Genomic DNA, 25,257 nt, shown 5'->3' on the forward strand with positions numbered 1-25,257 from the left:
GCATGGTACATCACTGAAAGGGGCCCAGGTCCCCAATGTTCCTTCATCGTGTAGCCTGTTGATGTGAAATATTTTGCCCTGAGTCCATAGAGTTTACCATTAGTTTGACCCTGCAGGTGCACATTGTAACCAGGGTTTTCATCGATGGTGCACATTGCAACTTGTGTAAACAGTAAACAGCTTGGATAAGACATCTCCAGTAAATAGATGCCATCTTGCCAAAAAATTATCTGCATCTCTCCTGGCTGTGAGAGCCTGAATACTGAGAGAATGATGAAGGCTGGCACATGCAGCAGGAACTCACAGCACTTCTGTGCAGCTAGGGGCCACAGCACCATGTAATAATGATAAATAAAATAGGCAGAAGCGATTATTTTACAATGAAAGTTTCATGGCTGATCCTAACTATTGAAGAGTGTGTACAATGTTCAGATATAAGTGAACACAATGTTCAGTTATGATGTTCACAGCATGAGGCAGACAGCCACAGCACTAAGCCATTGATTTGTGCATTTACACATCATGAAACTACCTTGTGCTCCTTTACAATATAACCTTGTGGAAAAGGATTCACATTCAGGATTTAGTGACAGGAATCTTATAATAATAGCAGTTCTGTGGCCATGTTTTAGTGATGTGCATAGCATATTTGGAAGCTATTTCTTGGATCAGGTGATGTTTGCTGAGGCATTGTCTGCTCATATCGTGTGCTCCATGTTATGTTTTGATTTCATCCACAAAAATCTACCAGAACTGCTTATTGTTTTTTATGGTGCATGAAAAAATTGATATGATCCCCGGTCATATATATAAGGGTCCCAGTAGTACAGTCGGGTTCGTTCTCGATGCACAATTGAGAATTCCAGGTTAGAATCCTGGGCGGGACAGAAATGGTCGGGCACATTTCCTTTCACCTAATGTACCTGTTTACCTAGCAGTAAGTAGGTACTAGGGAGATATTCAGCTTGTTGTGGAATTCCATTTTGGGTGGGGTCAGCGATTCGACCTGGGGGGGGGGTGACTATATAAGCCTAACGTGCATGAATACACTCTGTACCCCGACGCAATGAATTATAATAATTATTTATAATGATAGGGAAGGGTGTATACGAGCATGGGGATAGAGGTGACACGGAAAAGTGTATGTGCGAGCAGTGAGAGACGTGATGAGGGTAAGGGCATGTCAAGTGGGAAGGTGATGAGGGAAAGGTGTCTGTGAACATAAGATGACGTGGGAAGGATGCTCTTCACTTTTCAAAAACAGCTAACTTTGACAAGCTGGATAACTCTTATCATTCAAGGTAAATAATATGCTGTGTTTTTATATCATATGATTTTATGAAGATTTATGGTGGTCTGTGAACGCATCTTGCATTACGCCAATGGAAAATCTCACTTTGCATTCCGAAATAAGTGCTTTATGAACACATTCCTAGAATGTAACGTATTTGTAGCAAGGCGACCTGATACCAGTAAGTAGCATCATATTTAAAATTTGTTCTTAGTTGGCAAGGTAGGGACTTAAAGACCTCAGGGAACTTTTTTCCATATTTTTCATTATATCAAATGTAATTCTTAGTTGGCTTCAGAATTTAACACTATGAAGTAACAGGTATCTACTTCAATTATTTTTAACACATATATATGTATATATATTCAGTGCTTGGTGCTAGTTCCTATTACTGTAGTTCCTATTCCCACTGATTGCTGATACAAAACACTTATCTGATATTTTTTAATATCAATTGGACAAATTGTGCACACACATGCTTATATAATTATACAGTATTATTTAATATTAATTAAAAGATCTTATAATTTTTTTTTTATTAAAAATCATAAGATCTGTATATTAAAGTTAAGTTACTGAATAAAATTCAAGGATATACCTATCATATTGTGCTTGTGAGATCCACAGATATCAATGAGTGTGACCGCATCACTAGCCTGTGTCGTGGTGGCCGCTGCATAAACACTCCAGGGAGCTTTAGGTAAGTCACGATTATTTCTATTAATATTTGACCTGACTTGTAAACTTACATGTATATTTTTGAAGCTTTTTATTTACTTTGGCAGGCATTATTTGCAATAGTGCATAGTTTATTTAGCTTTCTTTATTAATAAGATGAATTTCATTTGCTCTAGTGTCATTGTCCAATTCTATTTATGTTGCACTATTTATTATAGACCTGTATCGTTGACATGTGTATAGTCAAAATATTGGAACAAGTAATTAAAATCAAATGTGTAGAACACCTGGAGAGAAATGATATATGTAATAACACAGTTATTATGGTTTTCGATCAAGATGATCCTGTGCAACAGATCTACTTAGTTTCTAATGATGAGTCACAGAGATTTTATAGGAAATTGGAACATACTGGAGGGGAGTGACAGGGAGATTGCTGACATGGATGAACAATTTTCTAACTGGCAGAAAAATGAGGGCAATAATCAGAGGCAATGTATCAGACAAGAGAAAGATTGCTGGTGGAGTAGCACAGGGTTCAGTTCTAGCATCAGTGATGATCATTGTTTATATAAATGTTCTACCAGAAGGATTACAGAATACGAACATGTTTGCTGGGGATGAAGCGACTAGGGAAGGTAAGAAACTTAGAAGATTGTCATGACGTTTGAGAAGACCTCAAAATGTGTATGGAGCAACACTTAGCAAATGAAATTTAATATGAATAAATGCCATGTTATGGAATGTGGAATAGGAGAAATTCAGCCCATCCTCCTGTTTTGGTAGTGTAATAATAACGATAATATAATAATAGTAGTAGTATAATAATAACTTATAATAATGATGAGAACCATAGTTTATATACCGACGTACAAAGAAATTAGAAAGTAGAAATCTGAACTGTTGAGTTGGATAAACCGGAAAACTATTTTTACTTGTGTTTCTTTGACAAACTAAACTAACCTAACCTAACTTAACCTAACCTTCCTAGGCCTAATACACTATCTGAGGCCTAATATAATACATATGTGTGCTATAATAGGCCTAGGAATAATTAAGTTGATTTTATTGCCAACAGATGGTTGCACTTACTGGGTCCAATTTACCATTTTATTGACCAAATATTTGGCTAAACTGGAATTATATGAGGTTATGTGGAAAAAAAAGTTATAATGAAGTGCCCTAGACTCCTAGAGTTTACATTGGTTATGTTATTTAGTGAGTCTCTACAGGTAGGTGGCTCAATCATTCAAAAGACCTCTTTAGCTTGAGGGCATTTTCAGCTGAGAGAAACATTTTTCAGCTCAGCTGAAAAAAGCATTTTCAGATATGATATTTTAAATGATTCTGAGTGTTGACAATAATAGTGCCTTATATTTTGTCCCTTGCTATAAATTTATGATATAAGTAAATATCTCCATTTGAAAGGATACATTTTCATTGAATTGCAGGGGAACGAAGATTTAATAGGAAATTACTATTTCATTTTAATTTTATATTTTCTTAGAGTTTTGTGGTCTTTCAAAGTCATCTTTAGGAAAGTGACTACACTCTCTGGGTCTGTCACTGTTTCGTGGATTTATTGTGTTATATGAGGGTGTTCATGTTGCCAGGTGTGAGTGCCCTCCAGGCCATGAGCTCTCCTCAAATCAACGCTTCTGCAAGGATATTGATGAGTGTTCTCGTACATCAGGCATCTGTTCTAATGGTGTGTGCGAAAACATGATGGGCACGTACCAGTGTATGTGTAATGATGGATATCAACAAACAGGGCAGAAATCTCACTGTGAAGGTAAGAGTACTATTTAAATTTTCATCTAACCTTTGCAGAAATTAACTTAAATATTGATGCATCAAATTAACGTTGTCTGTATTGCAATGAAATACAACTTCTCAGTATTTATAGTAGTTTTTGGCCATTTCATTTTTCTTATAGTCCCCAGCCATTCTAACCTGATCACAATTTTTATACAGAAAAACCAGCATTGAATATAATGAAACACCTCTTTCTGGTAGAGCTTAGGTGGCTTCCTGAAGCTGTTTTACTGAGATTGGTCCTACTAGATCACATCAGTTGCAAAAGTTCTATTTGGTCTACTGGGGGACCAGAACCAGAACCTAGTAACAGTTAATTATAACACTTAGTACAGGAAATACATCCCATTGTACTAAGGAGTAGTAAATGAGTATTAAATGATAATGAAGCCTAATACAGTTAATACATCCTATTGTATTAGGGATGAGAATAATTGTTGGAAATTTCCAACACCCTCTGCCCTAAAAAATGGAAGAATCCAGGGGAAAGGCAGAAAAGAAAGGGCCACTGGTAAGACCCAGAAGCCTTGGCAGGAGGAACAGGCTCGAATACCTCCGTCCCCAACCCGAACGGGGCAGCCCCCGAAACCACCCGAGTCTCTGCATCAGATAAACCCTGCCCCGACCCCGAAACCTGCAGATTGTCAGTAGCTGGGAACAGGAAGGGAAAGGGGTGAATAGCATCTAACCAAAATGGGGCGGCCCTGGGGCATCCGGGTGGATGCCCCAGGGCTGACCAACCTAGCGTGTTGCAGCAACCTAAACCGAGCTTGCAACGCGGATGCCACCTGTACTCTGAACAATAAGGACAGCGGGAGAGTACTGGAGAACAAGCAGAAAACACAACTCGCAAGACTCTGCGTCACGGTGTCAGTGACCCAACAGGCAGCATGACGGAGGTAAAAGTGGTGAATGTCACCCTGAGACAAGGGCACAGCAACCAACAAACCCACACAAGACGAGATGGAACCCGGAACACACATCCAATGGTCCACCTAGCCCCGACAGGGTTTTCCAGGGCCCGTAAGCTGACTACTACGGGAAGCCCGGGCAAGGAGTTGCTAACCGGTTAACACCCAAGCTAACAAGGGGTAGATGCAACACTGAAAACCCCTGTGACGTGTACAATCACGGGGGCATAACAGACTGCCACCTGACACTACCGGTGGAAATATAGCCATAGCCACCCTAGGCAGACCCCCACCAGGCAAATGAAATTAAAAACAAAAGAAAGCCCCCGCAAAAGTACTCCGTCCCCAGAGGCAACAGGAACCGATTGTCGCATAGATAGCAGGTCGCGAAACACCTTGACGCCTTAACCAGCACAATACCAGTCCCTACCCAAGGCCAAACAAGGGCCCCAAGCCCCAGCTGGTTCCAAGGGCGAGGCAAATGCCGAGCAGCAAGAACCTCTATGGGAATGGTTCCCGAATGCCCCAGGGAAGATAACCCTCTAATGCAGGGGCAGTACTGTACTCACAGGGCACTTAGGGAAGGAAGCCCCTAAGCGCATGCAGCCCCGGTACTGATGAGGAACACCTGGCCACCGCACAACACAAAAACACAGCAGTGAGCGCCACGAAGGCAAACACTGCCTAGGAAACTGAGGCCAGAGAAGCATCTGTCCCGGTTGACATTAGCTTTCGAACGGGAGTGCTTTGCAGCCGGCGCAGTGATATCCGGCTCCTCCCCGTCCCCCTCTCGGGAAGGGGAAGGCTGCGTGGACGAGTGGCACCCAGTAGTGTGTTACGTTTGCTTGTTTCCTTGGGATTGTAGGGAGTTCTTCCTCTCTGTTCAGTTTTTGTTGTTTGTTTCTTACCATGTGGGGTTTGTTTTGTTATACCTACCTTTCTGGGTGCCTAACCCAGGTCGATGGCAGGTAAGGAAAACCCCCAACCACATTGGAGTTTTCCAGGGCCCCCTCTTTGAAGGGGGCCAGATTCTGGCTTATGGTCCCTGGTAGGTCTGAACTTCATAGCTAATGTCCCGGTCTAATATAACATACATTAGCCCGATAAGCTCCAGGGAGCCATAGGGGCTCCTCTCAGAAAAGTAATTATTATATATCACGCCATGGGTTCCAAGAAAGTCAGTGGTAAGGTTCAGCCTAATAAATCACATGTGAGGATGACCTTAGAGGAAAAACAAGAGGTCATTCGTATACATAAATATGGTACACGGGTTGTTGAACTAGCTAGGCAGTACAATAAATCTTCAGGAGAGGAGGCAGTGGAGGATGTCCCTTCCTCATTAATTAAGAAAATGTGTGCAGTATGGGAAGAACTGCAAAGTTTTGCTAAAAGGACTCACCCAGATAAAGCTTTAGCAGGCCATTGCATTGATCTTATTAATGACAATGTGATGTTCTACTACAGACAAGTATTAAAATGTAGGGAAAAACAAATATCTTTAGACAGATTCTTGATAAGACAAGCAAGCAGTGAACCACAACAAGGTCCTAGTGGTATGCCTACAAAACGTAGGAGAGAGAGTACCCAAGAAAAGTCATCAGTGCTTGATGTTATAATGGAAGGGGACTTCCTTTCCAAACACTAACACCTCTCCTTCACTCCCCCCCCCCCTCCTCACTGTCTTCCATACAACAACAAGAGTCATCAATAAAGGTAAACTTGTACATACAATAGTATTAAATATTTGTGTGTATTAGGTATGAAATGTATTTTGAAGTTAATATTATTGGGAGTGTGGAACTGAATAATTCAATTTACATGTCTGGGGGGAGCCCTGTTGGCTCCCTGGAGCTATCCTGGCTGAATGGATATGTATAACTTTCTGGCATCAGTCAAAGTGCAGGAAGTTCTTGCCTACCGGGGACCACGAGCCAGAACCTGCCCTTCTCAGAGTGGCACGAGGAGCAATGGCCTATAGAAACCCCCCTGTGGTTGGGAGCATTCTACGTCTGCCATCGACTGGGACAGGCACCCAGAAAGGTAGGCGGCCCAAAACAAACCCTATTCTGGCGAAAATATTGCTACCGAAAGCCAAACGAGTGGAGAGAACTCCTCAAACAAAATTAGCAAACTAGCATGATGTCATCACGTCATCAAGGCACATCTTCAGGCAGATGACATTTTGATGTTCGGAGTCGACATATTTTTGCGTAAAACAAATGGAGAACTGTGTGATACAGGCACTGCCCTACTTACTTTTCTAGACTACTTTCCCCCTGATTGGGTTTGGATTAACGGTTTACTCCATAAACTAGATGTGTACATACCGCATCCCACTCAATGCTATAGATGTAAAGAATTTAACCATGCCTCAGAAGGCTACACCAAAGACATCAAATGTGGAAAATGCTCTGGTTCCCATTACACACAAGAATGTGTCAGATATACTCACCTGTTCAAACTGTGGTGACGATCAAGACACTACATTCAAACAATGTCCTTCATACATTGAAGCAAAAACTAAGACTCTTCCCCACCAACAACATGCAATACAGTAGTGTACTGAAACAACCTAACGCAATTCGTCACCCATAACTACCACATAACTACCTCATCCACAACCTTTGCATGTACCTGATATGTCTGTCACTGACCATCCTTCATCCCCCAGAGTCCAATCCTCTCCCACAAAATGTACAACTGAGTTCAGATCTCGTTGAAACTTTATCACTCGCATTGAAAATTCACTAGAAAAGACACTGGACCGACTCCCAACTAAATTCTTTACACAAGTAATCCAGCCCATCCCCAAGACTGACCCAACACACACAGACCCAGCAGACTTGGAAGATATTGAAATTACCAGAGCTGAGGTTAGGAGGTATCTGCTTGATCAAGTGACTAAGGATTTTGGACCTGATGGAATCTCACCATGGATGCTAAAAGAGGGGGCAAATCATTTTGTTTGGCACTATCTATGGTGTATAGCAAGTCACTGGAAACAGGAGACCTACCAGAGAGTTGGAAGACAGCTAACGTAGTCCCAATATACAAATAGGGCAATAGGCAGGAGGCTCTAAACTATAGTCCAGTGTCCTTAACTTGTATACCATGCAAGGTGAGGGAGAAGATCATGAGAAAAAGACTGGTACTACATTTGGAGAGAAGAGCATTGTAACATACCACCAGCATGGGTTGGAGTAAGTGGTAGGGTGCTCCAATGAATAAAAGAGTCCTAAACAAGAAGAAGCAGAAAGTTACTGTGAGGAGTGAGATCTCAGACTGGTGTGATATCAGCCGGGGATATCACTGGGGATATCAGGTACTCGGCCCTATCTTGTTTCTGATATACATGAATGATCTTCCAGAAGGTATAGACTCATTCCTCTCAATATTTGCTGATGATGCTAAAATTATGAGAAGGTTTAAGACAGAAGAAAACAGCAAGAGGATACAGGATGACCTGGACAGACTGAAGGAATGGTCCAACAAATGGCTACTAGAGTTTAACTCTAGCAAGTGCATAGTGATGAAGATAGGCATTGAAAGCAGGAGGCCAAACACAAGATACCAGCTGGGAGAGGAAATCCTTCAAGAGTCAGGAAGAGAGAAAGCTCTGTGAATTGATATCACACCAGACCTGTCTCCTGAAGGCCACATCAAAAGGATCTTATCTTGAGGTTATCTTGAGATGATTTCGGGGCTTTAGTGTCCCCGCGGCCCGGTCCTCGACCAGGCCTCCACCCCCAGGAAGCAGCCCGTGACAGCTGACTAACTCCCAGGTACCTATTTACTGCTAGGTAACAGGGGCATTCAGGGTGAAAGAAACTTTGCCCATTTGTTTCTGCCTCGTGCGGGAATCGAACCCGCGCCACAGAATTACGAGTCCTGCGCGCTATCCACCAGGCTACGAGGCCCCTAATAACATACAATAAGGATAACATCAGCATTTTATGTAAGGCTGGCGAACATAAGAACTGCCTTCAGAAACTTGTATAAGGAATCATTCAGAACCTTATATGCTTCATTTGTCAGGCCAATACTGGAATATGCAGCTCTAGCATGGAGTCCACATTTAGTCAAACACAAAACAAAATTTGAAAAGGTTCAGAGGTATGCGACCAGGCTAGTCCCTGAGCTGAGAGGAATAAGCTATGAGGAAAGATTATTGAAACTTGTCTTCCTCACAACACTGGAAGACAGAAGAGTTAGGGCACACATGATCACTACCTATGAAATTCTCAGAGAAATTGACAGGGTATATAAAGATAAAATGTTTAGCACAAGTGGTACACGAACAAGGGGACACAGGTGGAAACTTAGTACCCAAATGAGTTGTAGGGATGGTAGAAAGAACTTTTTCAGTGTCAGTAGTTAACAGATGGAATGTTTTTGGCAGTGATGTGGTGGAGGCTGACTCCATACACAGTTTCAAATGTAGATATGATAGAGCCCAATAGGCTTAGGAGTCTGTACACCAGTTGATTGACAGTTGACAGGTGGGACCAAAGAGTCAAAGCTCAACCCCTGCAAGCACAACTAGGTGAGTACTAACCACACATTACTTAACATAATCTAACCTCACCTTACGTTTAATGAATTGCAACTAACTCCCAAGCATACTTCGACTCACAAACTCAGTCTCTTGACTAATCCACACACTCCATAGCACAGCAACACTCAGCTACCACCATCAACACAACTTGCCATCCTGAGTCAAGTTCAACTCATGTTTATTTTTGTCATTATGCCTACACAAATAGACGACTTCAATAACTTTCAAACCCTGCCAAATTATGAACTTTGATGCGCTACTGTGAGTGATGCATCTTTCAACATTACCACTCGTGCAGTCATTGGGAGGATAAACCTTAATGCAAACTGCACGTATCATGAAGAAGAGGCACCTACTCTGGTGTGTCTCTCCGAGGGGGCCAGGTTCTGACTCTGGTCCCTGGTGGCCCAAACAGAACTCCATCGACTGACGTTACCTAATAGATAGGAGCAATCTTAGTGAGATAGCTTCAGGAATCTTCCAAGGCATTCCTCAAAAAAATCTTCACAAATAAAAAGTTTTGTAATTACAATGTTTTTGTATGTTTGCATTTTGTTTAACTTAATTAAATAAATTCATCTCATTTTCTTGTAAAGACATCGACGAGTGCAGTTTAAACAACGGTGGCTGTGATGATATCTGCATTAACACTCCGGGACATTTCTCTTGCTCCTGTTCTACTGGATACATGTTGCTCATGGATGGACGTTCTTGTGCAGATGTTGACGAGTGTAAAGGTTTGTATTTTCATCATCTAAGAATATATTTAACATTCGCTTCTTGCTTATTGTTTAATATCTTGTGATGCAATACATTTCAGTATGTTAAATATTTAATGTTGATGTTCATTGCTACTTCTCAACCAATAGATAGAAATCAACTATACTGTAGTTTTTTCAGTAGAAAAGGGTGATCAACAAATGATCACTATTTGTAGGAAAGAATGAATAACTATATTAAGAAGCTCTTATGATTTCTAAAGTGATTACTCATGAGTGATGCTAATCTTACCTATTAGTGCTTAATTCTTATCTTTCCTATTAATGCTTAATTATCAGTATCTATGAATGATGAGATATAGCTGTATGGGTCCCACCTCCAAGCTATTTATACTTTACATATTTTAAATCTCTCGATGTTCATGTTCAGTGTTGTATTTACTCTTGTAGTTGTGGGTATATATATATATGGCTTCTATGACTTCACATTTTAATATTTACTTGTTCACTACCTATATTATGCACAAGTATTTTATTACATTTCTCTGACTCATTTTTATAACTATTTAGTTTTTGTTTGTTTACTTCTAGAGGTGTTAGTTTGAATTGGCTTAACTCGTCAATGTAGCTTGGCCACATATTTCAGGCATTTGCTTTGTTGCAAACACCTATACTTTTCAAGTTTCTTTTCTGGAGGGCCACTTGGTGCCTGATGTTGGTATCTGCCTAGATAGCTCCATACATAAGGACACAGATTCAAGCTTAGGAAACAAAGGTGCCAAAAAATATTAGAAAGTTTTCTTTTGCAAACAGAGTGGTAGTCGGTTGGAACAAGCTAAGTGAGAAGGTGTTGGAGGCCAAAACCGTCGATAGTTTCAAAGCGTTATATGACAATGAGTACTGGGAAGACAGGACACGACGAGCGTGGCTCTCATCCTGTAACCACACTTAGGTAATTACACACACTATCATAACAGAACCTTACAAGTCATTGAAAGCCTACCATAGAACACAGGCCAAAACCACCTCCAGCTTGCGCTCATTAAGCCAGCCTATACTCATTACACTCTCTTAACTCATTATTTAATGTACTCTTAAGACCCTGTAATCATTATACCCTCCTGTTCTTACTGCAAAACACTTTTCATATTTTAGATATGTAGACCCTGGGGTACATTCTCATAAAATCTCAATATGCCTAGTTAGATTATTATTACTAGCTAAGTTTTATGAAACAAAGGAAAGTACTTAGAGTAGATGCTTCTATTCATAAAATAATTGCTTAATAGGCTTCAAAACCCATTTCCATTGTATAAACATATGTCTACTTTCTTAACTTTAGCAAGACAATTCTATGCATTTATTACTCTTTGGTAGAAGGAGAAAAATTTCTTCATCATTTGTTCTGCCTTGCAAAACAAATATTATTGTATTTGGAGTTTGTATTTAGTTACTAAGTTTGGAGGATGAACTCCAACCTCAGTAGCCACTTGGGAATACAACCTCATTTAATATATGTTCTTCAATTTTTGTCTCTGTTAGTGCGACAATATCTGGGACCTTAAGCTGAATTATATCTCTTAGTTCCAGTATTTTTGATCTCATTCCATCTATGTTGGTACATATATACAATTTTCAAGAACATGTTCCTTTTTCTTTTATCCTTTACTCCCTCTTCTTTTAATGATTTTGTTGCTTTGTTTTTATGTACCATTTCGCTAGCTTTCCGGTCCCTATCAATTTGTAGAAAAAAGAATTGCTTTCTTCTTAATTTCTATTCCTATTTAGACGTTTTGTGTCATCGAGTTTTGTTTTCAGCTTTTCTCTGTCTTCCTTTGAGAGGTCTTGTCTTATTGACCAAAGTTTGCCAGCCTCATCACTCTGCAATTTCTTGGCATTTCTAAGCACCTCTGTAAGCACCCTGTAGGCTTATAGAACTCTATGGCTGATGCACCCTAGTCAATGGTACCATCTCAGTGTATAGCTTGAGGGAGCCACAAGGCATAACCAGAAATTTACTTTTCGTTACATTCAGTGCTGATTTCTTCTCAAGTTGGTGTGGGAATATACCAGTGTTTACCTGGAGTGGCATAAGATAGTACCAGTGCTTTTTCCTTGAGTGACTGTGGGACTTTATTAATCTTTCTCTGTTGTTGTGTGGGGGAAGGGAGGAGTGTTTGTGTGTGTGTAATTACCCCAGTGTAGTTACAGGATGAAAGCTTTGTTCGTGGTGTCCCATCTTCTCAGCACTCTTTGTGCTTGCGTGAGAGGGAAAAGCAAATGTCCTTGAGTTAGGAATGAGTGATTGTGATGAGCCTTGGATGGTGAGAGGGAAAGATGTGTAATTACCTAAGTGTAGTTACAGGATGAGAGCTACGCTTGTGGTGTCCTGTCTCCCTGGCACTCTGTCATATAACGCTTTGAAATTACTGATGGTTTTGGCCTCCCACCTTCTCACCTAACTTGTTCCAACCGTCTAACACTGTTCATAAAAGTGAATTTTCTTATATTTCTCTGGCAGCTTTATTTCATTAGTTTAAATCTATGACCTCTTGTTCTTGAAATTCCTGGTCTCGGGAAATCTTCCCTGTCAATTTTATCGATTCCTGTTACTATTTTGTTCGTAGTGATCATATTGCCTCTTTTTTCTTCTGTCTTCTAGTTTTGCCATATTTAATGCCTCTAATCTCTCTTCATAGCTCTTATCCTTCAGTTCTGGGAGCCACTTAGTAGCATGTCTTTGAACCTTTTCCATTTGTAACATTTTCATTAAGAAAGTATTTTAGGGCCCAAGAATTACAGTACCCGTACTTGAAATATTACTGTACTGGCATATAACAATTTTAAATTTAGGACCAATCTGATTTATGGAATAGGGCATGGACCCCATGTAGGTCATTTAATTTAATGGTTACCGAGGTGAATCAGTGTTAATGATGTCATATTCTGAGGGATAATTTTCAGGTTAACTATTAGTAATAAATGTCTCATCACTAATATCCTCCAGGTTTATGAAATGAAAGTTCATAACGTTTTTTGTCATCATTGGTTCCTATCATGGGAGTAAGTAAATGGATGTTGATGCACTAAGGCCTAGGAAGAGAGCTAAGGTGATCAGAATTTTTTTTCCTATATGTGAAATGATTGCCATAGGTCTTTTAGTTTTGAATTATGTTCATATACAGTAGTCTTTAGGACTTTTGAATATTATAGGACATATCTAGTTTCTCATAGGTGATGGGTGCACCACTGGTCTGTTGCTTGAGGGTAATAGGAGTAGTTCAAAGGTTAAATGACTTAAAAATATTTACAATTTTTAAGAACTTATGTTGATAGATGGACTGCATATGAAGGATATTGATTTTCATTTAGTAAATTCACATGAACATTTTTAATATAATTATATATTAGCATACTGATAAATATACTATTGTTATCCCACCAGAAAATTCCAAGATCTGTGCAGGTGGTGTATGTACTAATACTCCAGGCAGCTACATGTGCACCTGTGAGGGAGGCCTCCTTCCAGACTCTGATGGGCCTGGCTGTCTTGGTGAGTTGCAATTTACATCAATAGTCTGTATTAGAAGATGATAATTACAGGATTAAATTACAATACATGAATTTTGTTTATTATTGACATTTATTTAAGGAAATTAGTTTTGCCATATTACAGATGTTAATGAGTGTGAAATGAACCCAAATCTATGTCAAAATGGCAAGTGTGACAATGCAGTGGGATCATTTGCCTGCCGTTGTGAGAATGGCTATAGTGTCAAGTCAGAACTTGGCCCCGGCTGCACTGACGATGACGAGTGTTCCCTTGGCTCATTCCGATGTGACCAGAATGCTGAATGTGTCAACATTGATGGTACATATGAATGTCGCTGTCGAGATGGTTTCACAGGTAAGGTACACATTTGAAGTGAAACTGTACCATATATTCCTAAAATTGTATTCTTAATGCTACATTCAATATTAGTGCTATTATTTTAATGTTTTTAATACTGTAGTTGCATTATTATTATGTTCAATGAATGAAAGATGAATACTTCTTATTCATAAACATTTCAGGTAATGGCAAGACATGCCGAGATGTAAATGAATGTCTCACGAATAATGGCGGCTGTGATCGTGATGCTCAGTGCATAAACACAGATGGTTCCTTTAAATGTGTGTGTGATGCTGGCTTCCGTGGAGATGGTTTCTTCTGTGAAGACATTGACGAGTGTACTCAAGACCCAACCCTGTGTGAAAATGGCCAATGCCTTAATTTTCCAGGATCCTTCCAATGTGATTGTGAAATGGGCTTCATGCATCCTGATCCTCACAATGAGCAAGAGTGTGTTGATATTGATGAGTGTGACATGTTTAGCAACCTATGTGTATTTGGCCAATGTGAGAATATATTTGGCATGTTCCGCTGTATTTGTGATGAAGGCTACCATTTAGATGAAACTGGTGGGAACTGCACTGACATTGATGAATGTGATAATCAAGATGTATGTCTATACGGAACATGTGTAAACCAGCAAGGAGCACACATCTGCGAGTGTCCACCACATCATGAACTTATCAGCTCTGGTGATGGATGTATAGGTATGTAATTTGTTGAACTAATTTAAAGTTAATGATTATATTACAGTAGATTTCAAAGTATGATGCTTTGATCTAAAAAAATGTATTTATATAATTAATGGCAGGACATTCTTTCAATAGATCGCCGTGAGGGTGAGTGTTATCTGGATGTGGTGGGGGTAAGAGGAGGGCATGGAGTATGTCGTGACCCCTTGGGTGAACCTGTTACTAGGACCACATGCTGCTGCTCCATTGGCAAGGCCTGGGGACCTTTGTGTGAGGTGTGCCCACAAGAAGATTCAGATGAACACAAACGACTTTGTCCTGGCGGTAAAGGCTTCCGACCAAACACAATCACTGTGAGTATACATAAATGCAGAGGGTTGCGCAAAATGTAGGTGTAAACTGTACCCATGATGATTTGCATGAATCTATTAGCAGTTACTGGCTATTACATATACACTCTTCTTTCATTCCTAGTTTATTAATCTTCAATATCATGCATAATGTCACTATTTTATTATTGAAGAAGAGAGTAAGAAAAAAAGACTGAACTCTCCTGGTCAGTATGTATGTCTATGCAACCTCTCTGCTTGAATAATGCATCGCATTTTGATGTAAAAATCCCTAACGAATAAAATATTATGTACTATGAATCATAGCAGCTCACAAAAGTTCATGTTTTCTCTGAGCAAGTCATCGGGTAGGTTTGGTTCGGACAATTTAGTATCTTTACACACAGAAATCATAATAGTGTGATGCACCACACTAGTGGTGCATACAAAGTGCCACAACTCTTTGAACCATGGCTCATGGTTCCTGGTAGGCCAGTAAGAACTCCTCAATTGATGGCACCTTGTAGTATGACACTGAATCTATGTGCCATACATAGAATCCTCACTATTCAGTTATCAGATTACTGAATCTATGTAATAGATTCAGGAAGCCTCAAAGGGGGTTTCCCCAGAAAAGTGACTTATTTTGCCATAGTTCATATCTTTAAAAAAAAATTATTTCAAAATAAAGCAAATGTTTTCAAACAAAGCAAAATACTTTTTAACAAAATAATAAACATAGAACAGCATATCAAATTATACAATTCAGTGTAATGCTATGTATGCGTTTACTTAAAAATAGAATTAGCACTACTTCTCCTTCAAATCCATGCCTTACATTGTACTACCACAATCTGTTCATAATCAAACAGCCTATGTGGTTGCAGACGATTGTGGACTGTCCTGTACCAATCTGCTTGATTATGGTCAAGGATGGACCGAAATGTTGTCGCCTCTTCATCTTCTTGTGTGTGGTTTGGTCATCAGCCTATGTAGTTCCTTTGTAATCTTTTGTAGTAATCATTTCACCTCTGTTCTCTCCTCTAAGGTTGTGAGAGGAGACCATACCTTTCTCGTAATAGCTTTCATACATTTCCTAATAACGCTCTCAATTTTGGTACTAAACTAGTTGCTAACATCTGAACTTTCTCATAGTGAGTAATGAAGTGTGGATGAATAGGTGTTTTCTAAATATATTTAATGTCTTCAATGCTTTATTGCATGATACTTTTACATTCTTTCTAATTAGATGTAGAAAATCAGATAATAATTCTAAATATTGTACTATATTCTCAGCATTGGTAGCCAAGGGGCATTCAAGACATTCAAACTACATATAACATTTTTCAGGTAATTCTGGAGGATATTGATGAATGTGCAGAGATGGACAACTTGTGCGATAATGGCCACTGTTCCAACACCTTCGGCTCCTTCATGTGTTCGTGTGACCGAGGATACAGACTGAATGCTGGAGGGTCACTTTGTGTAGGTCAGTCACTGAGAACTGGAAGTAATGTAGAAGCAGATAGTGAAAGGGAGAATGAACCACAAACACAAACACATATCAGTACATGTATGTATAGAGTACAGCAAACAACTGACAGTCAAACTTCTGTCTAATTGATTGACTTCAGTATTCATTTTTCAATGACAATTACAAATTACTGTATGTTGAGATCTGGTGGGTTACCTCACCCTATGACACATTATCCCTTGAATTTATAGCCTCTCAATTTCTCCTTCTTTTCCCATATGCTTGTCTTTTTTTGTTACTTCTGTGTTTTCATCCTTATATTTATCTGTTTCTGTCACTTTCTTTCTCTGTTATTGTCTTTATCTCTTAATGTATTTTTACCACAGCCTCTTTCTCTGCTCATATCTGCTAAATGTCTTTTCTGTGGGGAGCCCCTACGGCTCCCTGGAGCTTATTGGGCTAATGTATGTTATGTTAGACCGGAACATTAGCTATGGAGTTCAGACCTATCAGGGACCAGCGCCAGAACCTGGCCCCTTCAGAGAGGTTTCAGAGAGCAATGGCCCTGGAAAACCCCTTTGTGGTTGGGGGTTTTCCTTATCTCCCATCGACCGGGGTTAGTCACCCAGAAAGGTAGGCATAACAAAACAAACCCCACATGGTAAAAAACTAAAACAAAAAACCGAACAGAGAGGTAGAAACTCCCTACAATCCCAAGGAAACAATCAAACAAGCAATTATCACAATTTACTGCCGCGCCGGTCATCCGCGCAGCCCTCCTCTCCCCGGGAAGGGGAGGGGGGGGGGGGCCCGGACCTCACCGCGCCGGCTGCTTTCAGTTTGTAAGCTAGTGTCAACTGGGACAGACGCTTCTCTGGCCTCAAATTCCTGGGCGGTGTTTGCCTCGTGTGGCGTTCTCTGCTGTCTTTGTGTGATGTGCGGTGGCCAGGAATACCTCATCAGTGCCCGGGCTGCATGCGCTTAGGGGCTTCCTTCCCTAGACATCCTGTGAGTACTGCCCCTGCGTGTCAGGGTTATCTTCTCTGGGGCGTTCGGGAACGGCTCCCGTAGGGGTTCTTGCTGCTCTGCATTTGCCTTGCCCTTGGGGCCAGCTGGAGCTTGGGTCCCTTGTTTGGCCTTGGGTAGGCAGCGGTGTTGTGCTAGTTAGGGCGTCAAGGTGTTGCGCGACCTGCCACCTAAGCGACGACTGGTTCCTGTTGCCTCTGGGGACAGTGTACTTTTGCGGTGGTTTTGTTTTGTTTTGTTTTTGTTTGCCTGATGGAGGTTCTGCCTCATGGGTCTATAGTATCCCTGATATTGTTTTGGTGGCCCTCTGCTAGGCCACCGTGCTTGTACACGTCCCAGGGGTTTTCAGTGTTATCATCTACCCCTTGTTTTGTTTGGGTTTCTTAACCGGTTAGCAACACCTTGCCCGGGCTTCCCGTAGTTGTTACCCTACGGACCCTGGAAACCCCTATCGGGGCTCGGTGGACTCATGGATGTGTCTCCTGAGTTCCAGCCTGCCTTGTGCGGGTTTGAAGGTTGCAGTGTGCCCTTGTCTCAGGGTGACAGTCACCTGTTTTGCCTCCGTCATGCTGCCTGTTTGGTCAACGACACCTTTGACCCGGAGTCTTGCGAGTCATGTTCTCTGCTTGTGCTCCAGTTTTACTCTTAGGCTTTTCCTGTTAGGGTACAGGCAGCATCAGCGTTGAATGTTAGGTTTAGGTTACTGCAACGTGCTAAGTTGGTTTCCCACCCGGATGCCCCGAGGCTGCCCCATTTTGATTTTAGGGACCGTGACTTGGGGGGGCGTTAGTCGCTTTGGCTTTGGCTTCTTCCGCGCTTTCTGGTCCTTCCCCTGTGGTTCTTCCTGCACCTCTCCCCGTGTCAGGCTCCAAAAGTCTGAGGGTTTTGGCCTCGGCACAGGGTTTAGTTGGTAATGAGACTCGGGCTACCTCGGGGGCTGCCCCATCCGGGTCGGGGACGGAGCCATTTGAGCCGGTTCCTCCTGCCGAGGCTTCTGAGTCCCACCAGTACACCTTCGCCCTGTTCGACGTTTTGTTCTCGTAAGGGGCATCGGCCCTTTCACGGTTCGCCCCGTTGATGGGGCGATGGGGGGGAGGCTCGCTCTGTTTGCCCATGCTTGGTCCCACGATTTGTGGGCCTTTTCAGTCGTGTCATCCGGCCTGCGGTGGCGTTGGGCGACTCGACCTCCTTCCGGGGGTTCAAGGCTGACAGGGCAGGTTGCTTCTCTTTCACTTTGTCAAATCATCTTGGAGTGGGTGCGCTTGGGCGTGATCGAAACGACCCTGTCCTTCAGGTGGGTTTCCCGCCTGTTTCCAGTGCTGAACGGGACTGTGCGAATCTAAGGTTCATTCTGGACTTGTTCCGTCTGAACCCCTGGATTCCTTGCTCCTTCTTTCGGATGATTACTCTGTCTCAGGTCCAGCTTTTGTTGCGAGCTGGGTGCCTGGATGGTGTCCCTAGACCTCAAGGATGCTTATTGGCACGTTCCTATTCATCAGGGGTTCAGGGACTGGTTAGGTTTCGGTTCCGTCTGAACCCCTGGATTCCTTGCTCCTTCTTTCGGATGATTACTCTGTCTCAGGTCCAGCTTTTGTTGCGAGCTGGGTGCCTGGATGGTGTCCCTAGACCTCAAGGATGCTTATTGGCACGTTCCTATTCATCAGGGGTTCAGGGACTGGTTAGGTTTCGTGGTGAGGCATCAGGCTTACCGCTTTCGTTGCCTCCCTTTTGGCTTGAATCTGGCACCTCGCGTTTTCATGCGTCTTATCTGGGTTGCGGTGACCCGTCTGCGTCTTCTAGGGATTCAGGTTTTGGCTAACCTCGACGACTACTGGTGTGGACTCCCAGTCGGTCAGCTTGTCTGCTCGTCAGGGATATGGTTCTTTCCCAGCTCGCCAGGTTAGGGTTTCTGGTGAACTAGAGGAAGTCCCATCTGGTTCCGTCCCAGGTTCAGACCTGGCTGAGTCTTGTTTGCGATTTTCGCACCAATTCCTTGTCTCTCCCTCCAGAGGCGATGCGACGGCTGCGATCCCGCCATCAGCTATTTCTGAGGGGGTCCCAGGTCACTCGACAGTTGCTCGAGCGGTTATGCGGTAGTTTGAACTTTGCCGTGCTGGTCTACCCGCCAGGTCGGGTTTGGCTTCGGCGTCTGTTTTGGTTCCTTCGGGGACGTCCCTTCCACTTCTCTCGCGATCGTTGGGTTTGTCCTCTGGGGAGCTTTGTGTCGGTTGCTGTGTTGCCAGCTTCCTCTTCGGGGTTTTCGGGGTTCGGTGCCTTGGCGCTTTCCCAAGCCTTCACGCAATGCGTTCACGGACGCGTCCTCTCTCGGCTGGGGCTTTGTGACCAGTGCTCACCAGGCCAGCCAGGCACGGTGGGGTCTGTCTTTCTGTCGGGTTCACAGCACAGTTCGGGAGTTCGCAGCAATCTGGTTTGCACTTCGGAGGGTTCGGCTCCCTGGCAACCCTCCCTCCCACCGGTCGGCATTTTTTTCGCGTTGGTTGAAGCCTAGTTTCCGAACTGAAGGCGCAGTGAGGTCCAGGGCCCCTCCCCTCCCCCTCCCCCTCCCTCCTCTTGGGGTAGGGAGGGCTGCATGGCAGTAAAATGTGATATGCGCGGCAGTAAAATGTGATAATTGCTTGTTTGCTTTTTTCCTTGGGATTGTAGGGCGTTTCTACCTCTCTGTTCGGTTTTTTGTTTTAGTTTTTTACCATGTGGGGTTCTTATTGTTATGCCTACCTTTCTTGGTGCTTAACCCCGGTCGATGGCAGATAAGGAAAGCCTCAAACCACAAGGGGGTTTTCCAGGGCCATTGCTCCCTGAAACCTCTCTGAAGGAGCCAGGTTCTGGCGCTGGTCCCTGGTAGGTCTGAACTCCATAATTAATGTCCCAGTCTAAGTTAACATACATTAGCCCGATAAGCTCCAGGGAGCCTCTGAGGCTCGCCCAGAAAATAGCGTTTCATTACATTCAACGCTGGTTTTATCAATATTACATGATGCTGTGGCCCCTAGCTGCACAGCGGAGCTGTGAGCTCCTGCTGCATGTGCCAGCCTTAGCCACTCTCAGTACTCAGGTTCTCACAGCCAGGAGAGATGGAGACAAAGTTTTTTGCAAGATGGCATCTGTTTACTGGAGCCCTGAAGAACAGGATGTGAGCCCTGTGCACTTTCTACTTCATCTTGGGACACTTGTATGTGCTATATATTGGTCTCTGAAATTCATAATGTGTCTGGTTCCCTGAAATCCTTATTTTGTTCAAACAACTTTGGAACTTTGCATTTAATGTTTCACACATTCCCATTCAGTTTTATGTGAATCCATTCCCCATTTTCAACCTCTGGATTGTATCCTTTACATGCAGCTTGTTTTTAATAAATAAAGAATTGGTCTGGTTCTATTTTACAGTTGCCTGCTATCCATTTCTCCACATTTCTTTCTACTTCTCTTCTCACTGCTGTGTTGTTGTTTCTTGTTTGTTTGTATTGCTAGTATGATTGAAAGTTAGGCCTCTTCCTATATCAATTCCAATTTTTGTGTCTTGTTTTCTGGCCCTTGTATTTTTTGTTTTCTAGTTCTTCATCTCTATTTTGGTATAAATGCTTTGTGCCTTCATCATATACAATATTGCATACATCCTCCCAAGATGGGTAGCTACCCACCTGGTAACCTCCAAACTTAGATATGAGGAAACTTGGTACAATGCGCAAATCCAATTTCTCAACTTCCTTTTAGCAAAAACAATGAACCTGGGTTAGCCAAGCTACCTCCTTCCAAAATGTTAGTTTGTTGTAGCTTACAGCCTCTTTAAGTGAACCAGATTCTGGTCCTGGCTCCTGATAGGTGGTTGTGGGTCTTAGGGCTACATGGGCGCCTAAGGTGGCCTGTGTGTTTGGGTGTATCAATAGGTGATTGGAAAACACCTATGAATAGGTGTTTTCCAAGGCTTTTGACATTTTCTAGGTTGTAGCATTTGGGAACTACTGAGGGGGGGCCCCCTCTCTGATAATATCTGTTTTATAACAAAGCTGAGAATCATAAAATAAAAAAAAACATCAAGCAATAGAACTCATATTTCTACTTACAGTATAACAATAATAGAATCACAGTGTTATGGCAGATTCTTCATAGAAATAAATTAAACTGAACTAAAACAAAATTTGTCTTATACTGGTGTAAAAATATTTTTATCACCCTCAGATTTAAATATTGCACTCTACTATAAGTACAATACTATAGTATTGTGTACATGTGAACTGAAGAATGTTAATACTGTATACAATTGACACTAAAATAAAAATATAAAATTTGCCTGTTAGCAGCTTAGTTAACCTAAAAATTTTACCTAACCTTACCTTACCTAAAATTACTGTACAGGTGCTTGACAAACTCAGTTTTGACTGCCAGATGCTGAGGCTATACTGGTTGAAGGGCCTTGGCTTTGAGATCTAACCAAGTATGTATCTTTGTTTCCCTTTACTCTATTTTTAATTGGCCTTCTTGATGATCAGTTTTTTGTCCCACCTGAAGTACTGATATAAACTTGCAATATCTGGACTATCACTGTTTGAAGCATAATTAATCAGCTGATCAGCACTTGCCATAAGGGAACTGTATTTTGTAGTGCTGTATATAATATAGCACCATCCATTTCCTTTTCCCTCACATCAGCAAGAATGGTCTGAATAATTTCGTCTTCACTCATTGTACCATAAACTGTGTTGTTGAGAATTTATTTCTAACAAATCTACTGCATTCTGCTTGTCCAACTCCTCACCCACCTGTTTTGAAAGTGTAATGGATCTCTTAAGAAAAACCTTTCTAAGCTTAAATATTCTTCAGCCTCACCAACAGGAACTATTAGGATTTGCTTCAAAGCCTTTCTTAAAACAGAATGTTAAATTCATCCCAAATCTTTAGTCCAGTTAAAGATAGCCTCCTTTATTTAATATTATGTTAATTTCTCAAGGATTATTTTTCCTGGAATTCCTTTGCCTCCTACCCCATAATTTTAGGAGGTAATTAACCAGAAAGTTAATTTAATACAGATTTTATTTAAATGGAAGTCTGCCCGAAATGCTAAGTATACTAGTGGCTGTACAAGAATGTAACAACTCTTGTATATATCTAAAAAAAAATGTACATTATAGCCTTTACTGTATGAGTTGAGTTATGTGGGATTGGTTGAGAGGTAATGCAATATATCTTACCATCACCTAAAGTTAAGGAGTCAATTGTGGGGTTGGCAGGAACATTATCTAATAACAGGAATAGTAGTTGAATTTCACTTAGCCTCACTCCACACTATAAATTTTATATTCCATAACGTGTTAGTAAAACACTTGATAAAACCAAGCTAAAAATATATGTTGTGTATACTATGCAATTTGGAAATTTGTATGGTATTATATGGATCTCTTGGGAGTCCCAGGTTCCCAGTTGCCTCTTTGAGTTGGCCCAATCCTGGTTCTGGTCCCTGTTAGGGATTTGTGCATCATAGTCTTGGTGTGTGTGTCCAAGAAGACTTGGATGCTTCCAGGTTGTAACATCAGTGAACTAATGAGTGGCACACCAGAAAGAGGCATTTAATGATATTCAATGCAGAATTTGTTATGTTGAAACAGCACTAGTACCAACCCAGTTTTCAATGTTGGCTGAAAGCGACCAATGTTACTGTACATAGCAAATGCCATGTAACATTGGTCTCTTTCAACTAACTGTACCCCATTGAGAATGCCATACTCCTATGCCAGCCACTTTTCTTCCTGGCCACAATCATGTTTTTCTAGTAATTGGGCCTTATTATCCATGGAATGAAAATTCCATTTACCCTTGGAAGAAAAGCTTGTAGAAATGCTAGAGAAATGACAGGTGAGACAACACTCTTATACAAGGAAAGCTTGTATTTGGTATGCATGTCCTCACAGTAGCTTTAAATGCCTCAGAAAAATTAATTTGTGAAAATTGTTCTGGTTGTTCTCAATTCTTCCTGCTTACCCGCTCATCCAATAACTTCCATCTGCCATCCCGATAACAACTGTTCACCCTCCTGATAAATCTCATCTGCCCACCTGATAACTCAGCCCATCCTCTTGTTTAGGTAGTACTTATAATAACGATGAGTACCGTTGTACATATTCTGATGTAAAAGGCAATTAAAAAAAGGAGAAAGTGGTACTATTGAATTTGGACAAACCGGAAAAGGTTTTGTATTTATGTTGCGAAGAGAACCTAAACCTAATCTAACCTAACCTTCCTTGGCCTAATACATGCTATACTAGGAATATTTAAGTTTGCTTTTTAGCTTTATTTTTTTTTTACTCTGTAAAGTGAATAGTACCTAATTCTACCTGCCTTTTATGTCAATATATGTATGATGGTCCACATAGCTACAAAAACTACTATATAAACAAGAGGATGGGTTAGATAACTTCATCTGAATGACCCAGTAGCTCCAGCTCATCCATTCAATAACTCCCACCAAGTAACTCTTACCCACCTTTTCAATAACTCTTGAAAATTTCTGTCCACCCTCCTGATAACTCCTGCCAACCTGCCCAATAACTCCTGCCTACCTGATAACACCTACCTTCTCAATTCCTCTCACACAGTCCTATAGCGATCCCTTCCTAAATCCTGCCTGATCCCTTCTGATAATCCCTTCCTCCTGTCGCCTCCCTATCTGATGACACCTGCCTGGCCATGTGATCTCTCTTACCCACCTTCCAGATCCCTCCTGATGTCTCTCACTCTCATCCACGCACCCGATCCTTCACTCCTGCCTGCCCGATTCCCCACTCCTATCTGTCCACCCAAACTCACTCTCTCTCCTGCTTGCTTGATTCCTTACTCCTACTCGGCCACCTACTCAGTCCCTCTCTCCAGTCAAATTCCTATTGTACAGATGTACAGTATTTACAGGCAGTATTTATCTATTTTGTGCCCTACTTGCAAAAAAAAAAAAGTTTTGAGTGTAATGAAATGGGAATTTCTGTGAGTGCCCCAGTGGCTCCCTGAAGCATTATGCTGAGATGGTTACCATCTACATCAGCTGTAGCATTCTAGAGGCTTGCTAGGGACCAGAGCCAGAACCCAGCCCTTCACAGAGGTGCTGGGAGAGATAATATATTTCACACAGAAATCACAATAGTGTGATACATCAAATAAACAAATCCACATGGGCCGTGATGAGGGTTCAAACCTACGTCCGAGAGGATTCCAGACGCACCTTAACACTTTGGTGCTCACTGTGTTCTGAAAAAAAAACTTACCCCATGTGATATCGGCGTTTCGCGTGCCTAAGCGGTAAGACTGAAAAGTGTATACTCTTTTGACTGTCCTGACACTAATTGTAGGCGTACGTATTTAAATTTGGTATCACTGTGTTCGCAATAGAATTGTCTATAAGAACATACCTATAAAATGCCGCCAAAGCATAAGGCATATCAACACCAAATAAAAACCTATTCAGATCACTTGCTGAGAGCGCCAAACAGCAACAAAATGTTCCCACTCTCTTAATGGTTGTGAAGCCCACAGTTGTGCTACAGCGTTAATTTTGGTATCACTGAAATCGCAATAAAATTCTCTACACGGACATATGCATATAAATATAGATTCAATGTCGTAGTCCACTCAAAACAGTGTGGAAAGTGGCCAAAGTGTTACCCGCGGCGGCATATCGGTGAAACTTGCTTTGAAAAGTGTATATTCAATTCACTGTCCTGACATTATTTTTCGATGTATGTATTTCATTTTTGTTCCAATGTGTTCGCAATAGAATGTTCTATAAGAACATAAGTATTAAAGGTCACGTAAGGATGCGTTCGTCCGGCAACATATATAAAAACTACGTCGATTATACTCGTGGTGTCAATA

The 25,257-nt window shown here is 41.6% G+C and overlaps 1 protein-coding gene across 1 annotated transcript in view; it reads left to right on the forward strand.

Moving 5' to 3' along the window:
- Positions 1-25,257, forward strand: part of LOC123745507 (fibrillin-2) — a 196,791-nt gene that overhangs the window by 73,657 nt on the left and 97,877 nt on the right. The window contains 8 exon segments of the mRNA XM_069322332.1: positions 1,919-1,991; positions 3,583-3,761; positions 9,847-9,987; positions 13,415-13,522; positions 13,646-13,876; positions 14,044-14,568; positions 14,689-14,906; positions 16,233-16,371. Of these exon segments, the coding sequence (XP_069178433.1) occupies positions 1,919-1,991; positions 3,583-3,761; positions 9,847-9,987; positions 13,415-13,522; positions 13,646-13,876; positions 14,044-14,568; positions 14,689-14,906; positions 16,233-16,371 (1,614 nt within the window).

The sequence above is a fragment of the Procambarus clarkii genome, chromosome 10 (genome assembly GCF_040958095.1).
Source record: "Procambarus clarkii isolate CNS0578487 chromosome 10, FALCON_Pclarkii_2.0, whole genome shotgun sequence".
NCBI classification, from domain to species: domain Eukaryota; kingdom Metazoa; phylum Arthropoda; class Malacostraca; order Decapoda; family Cambaridae; genus Procambarus; species Procambarus clarkii.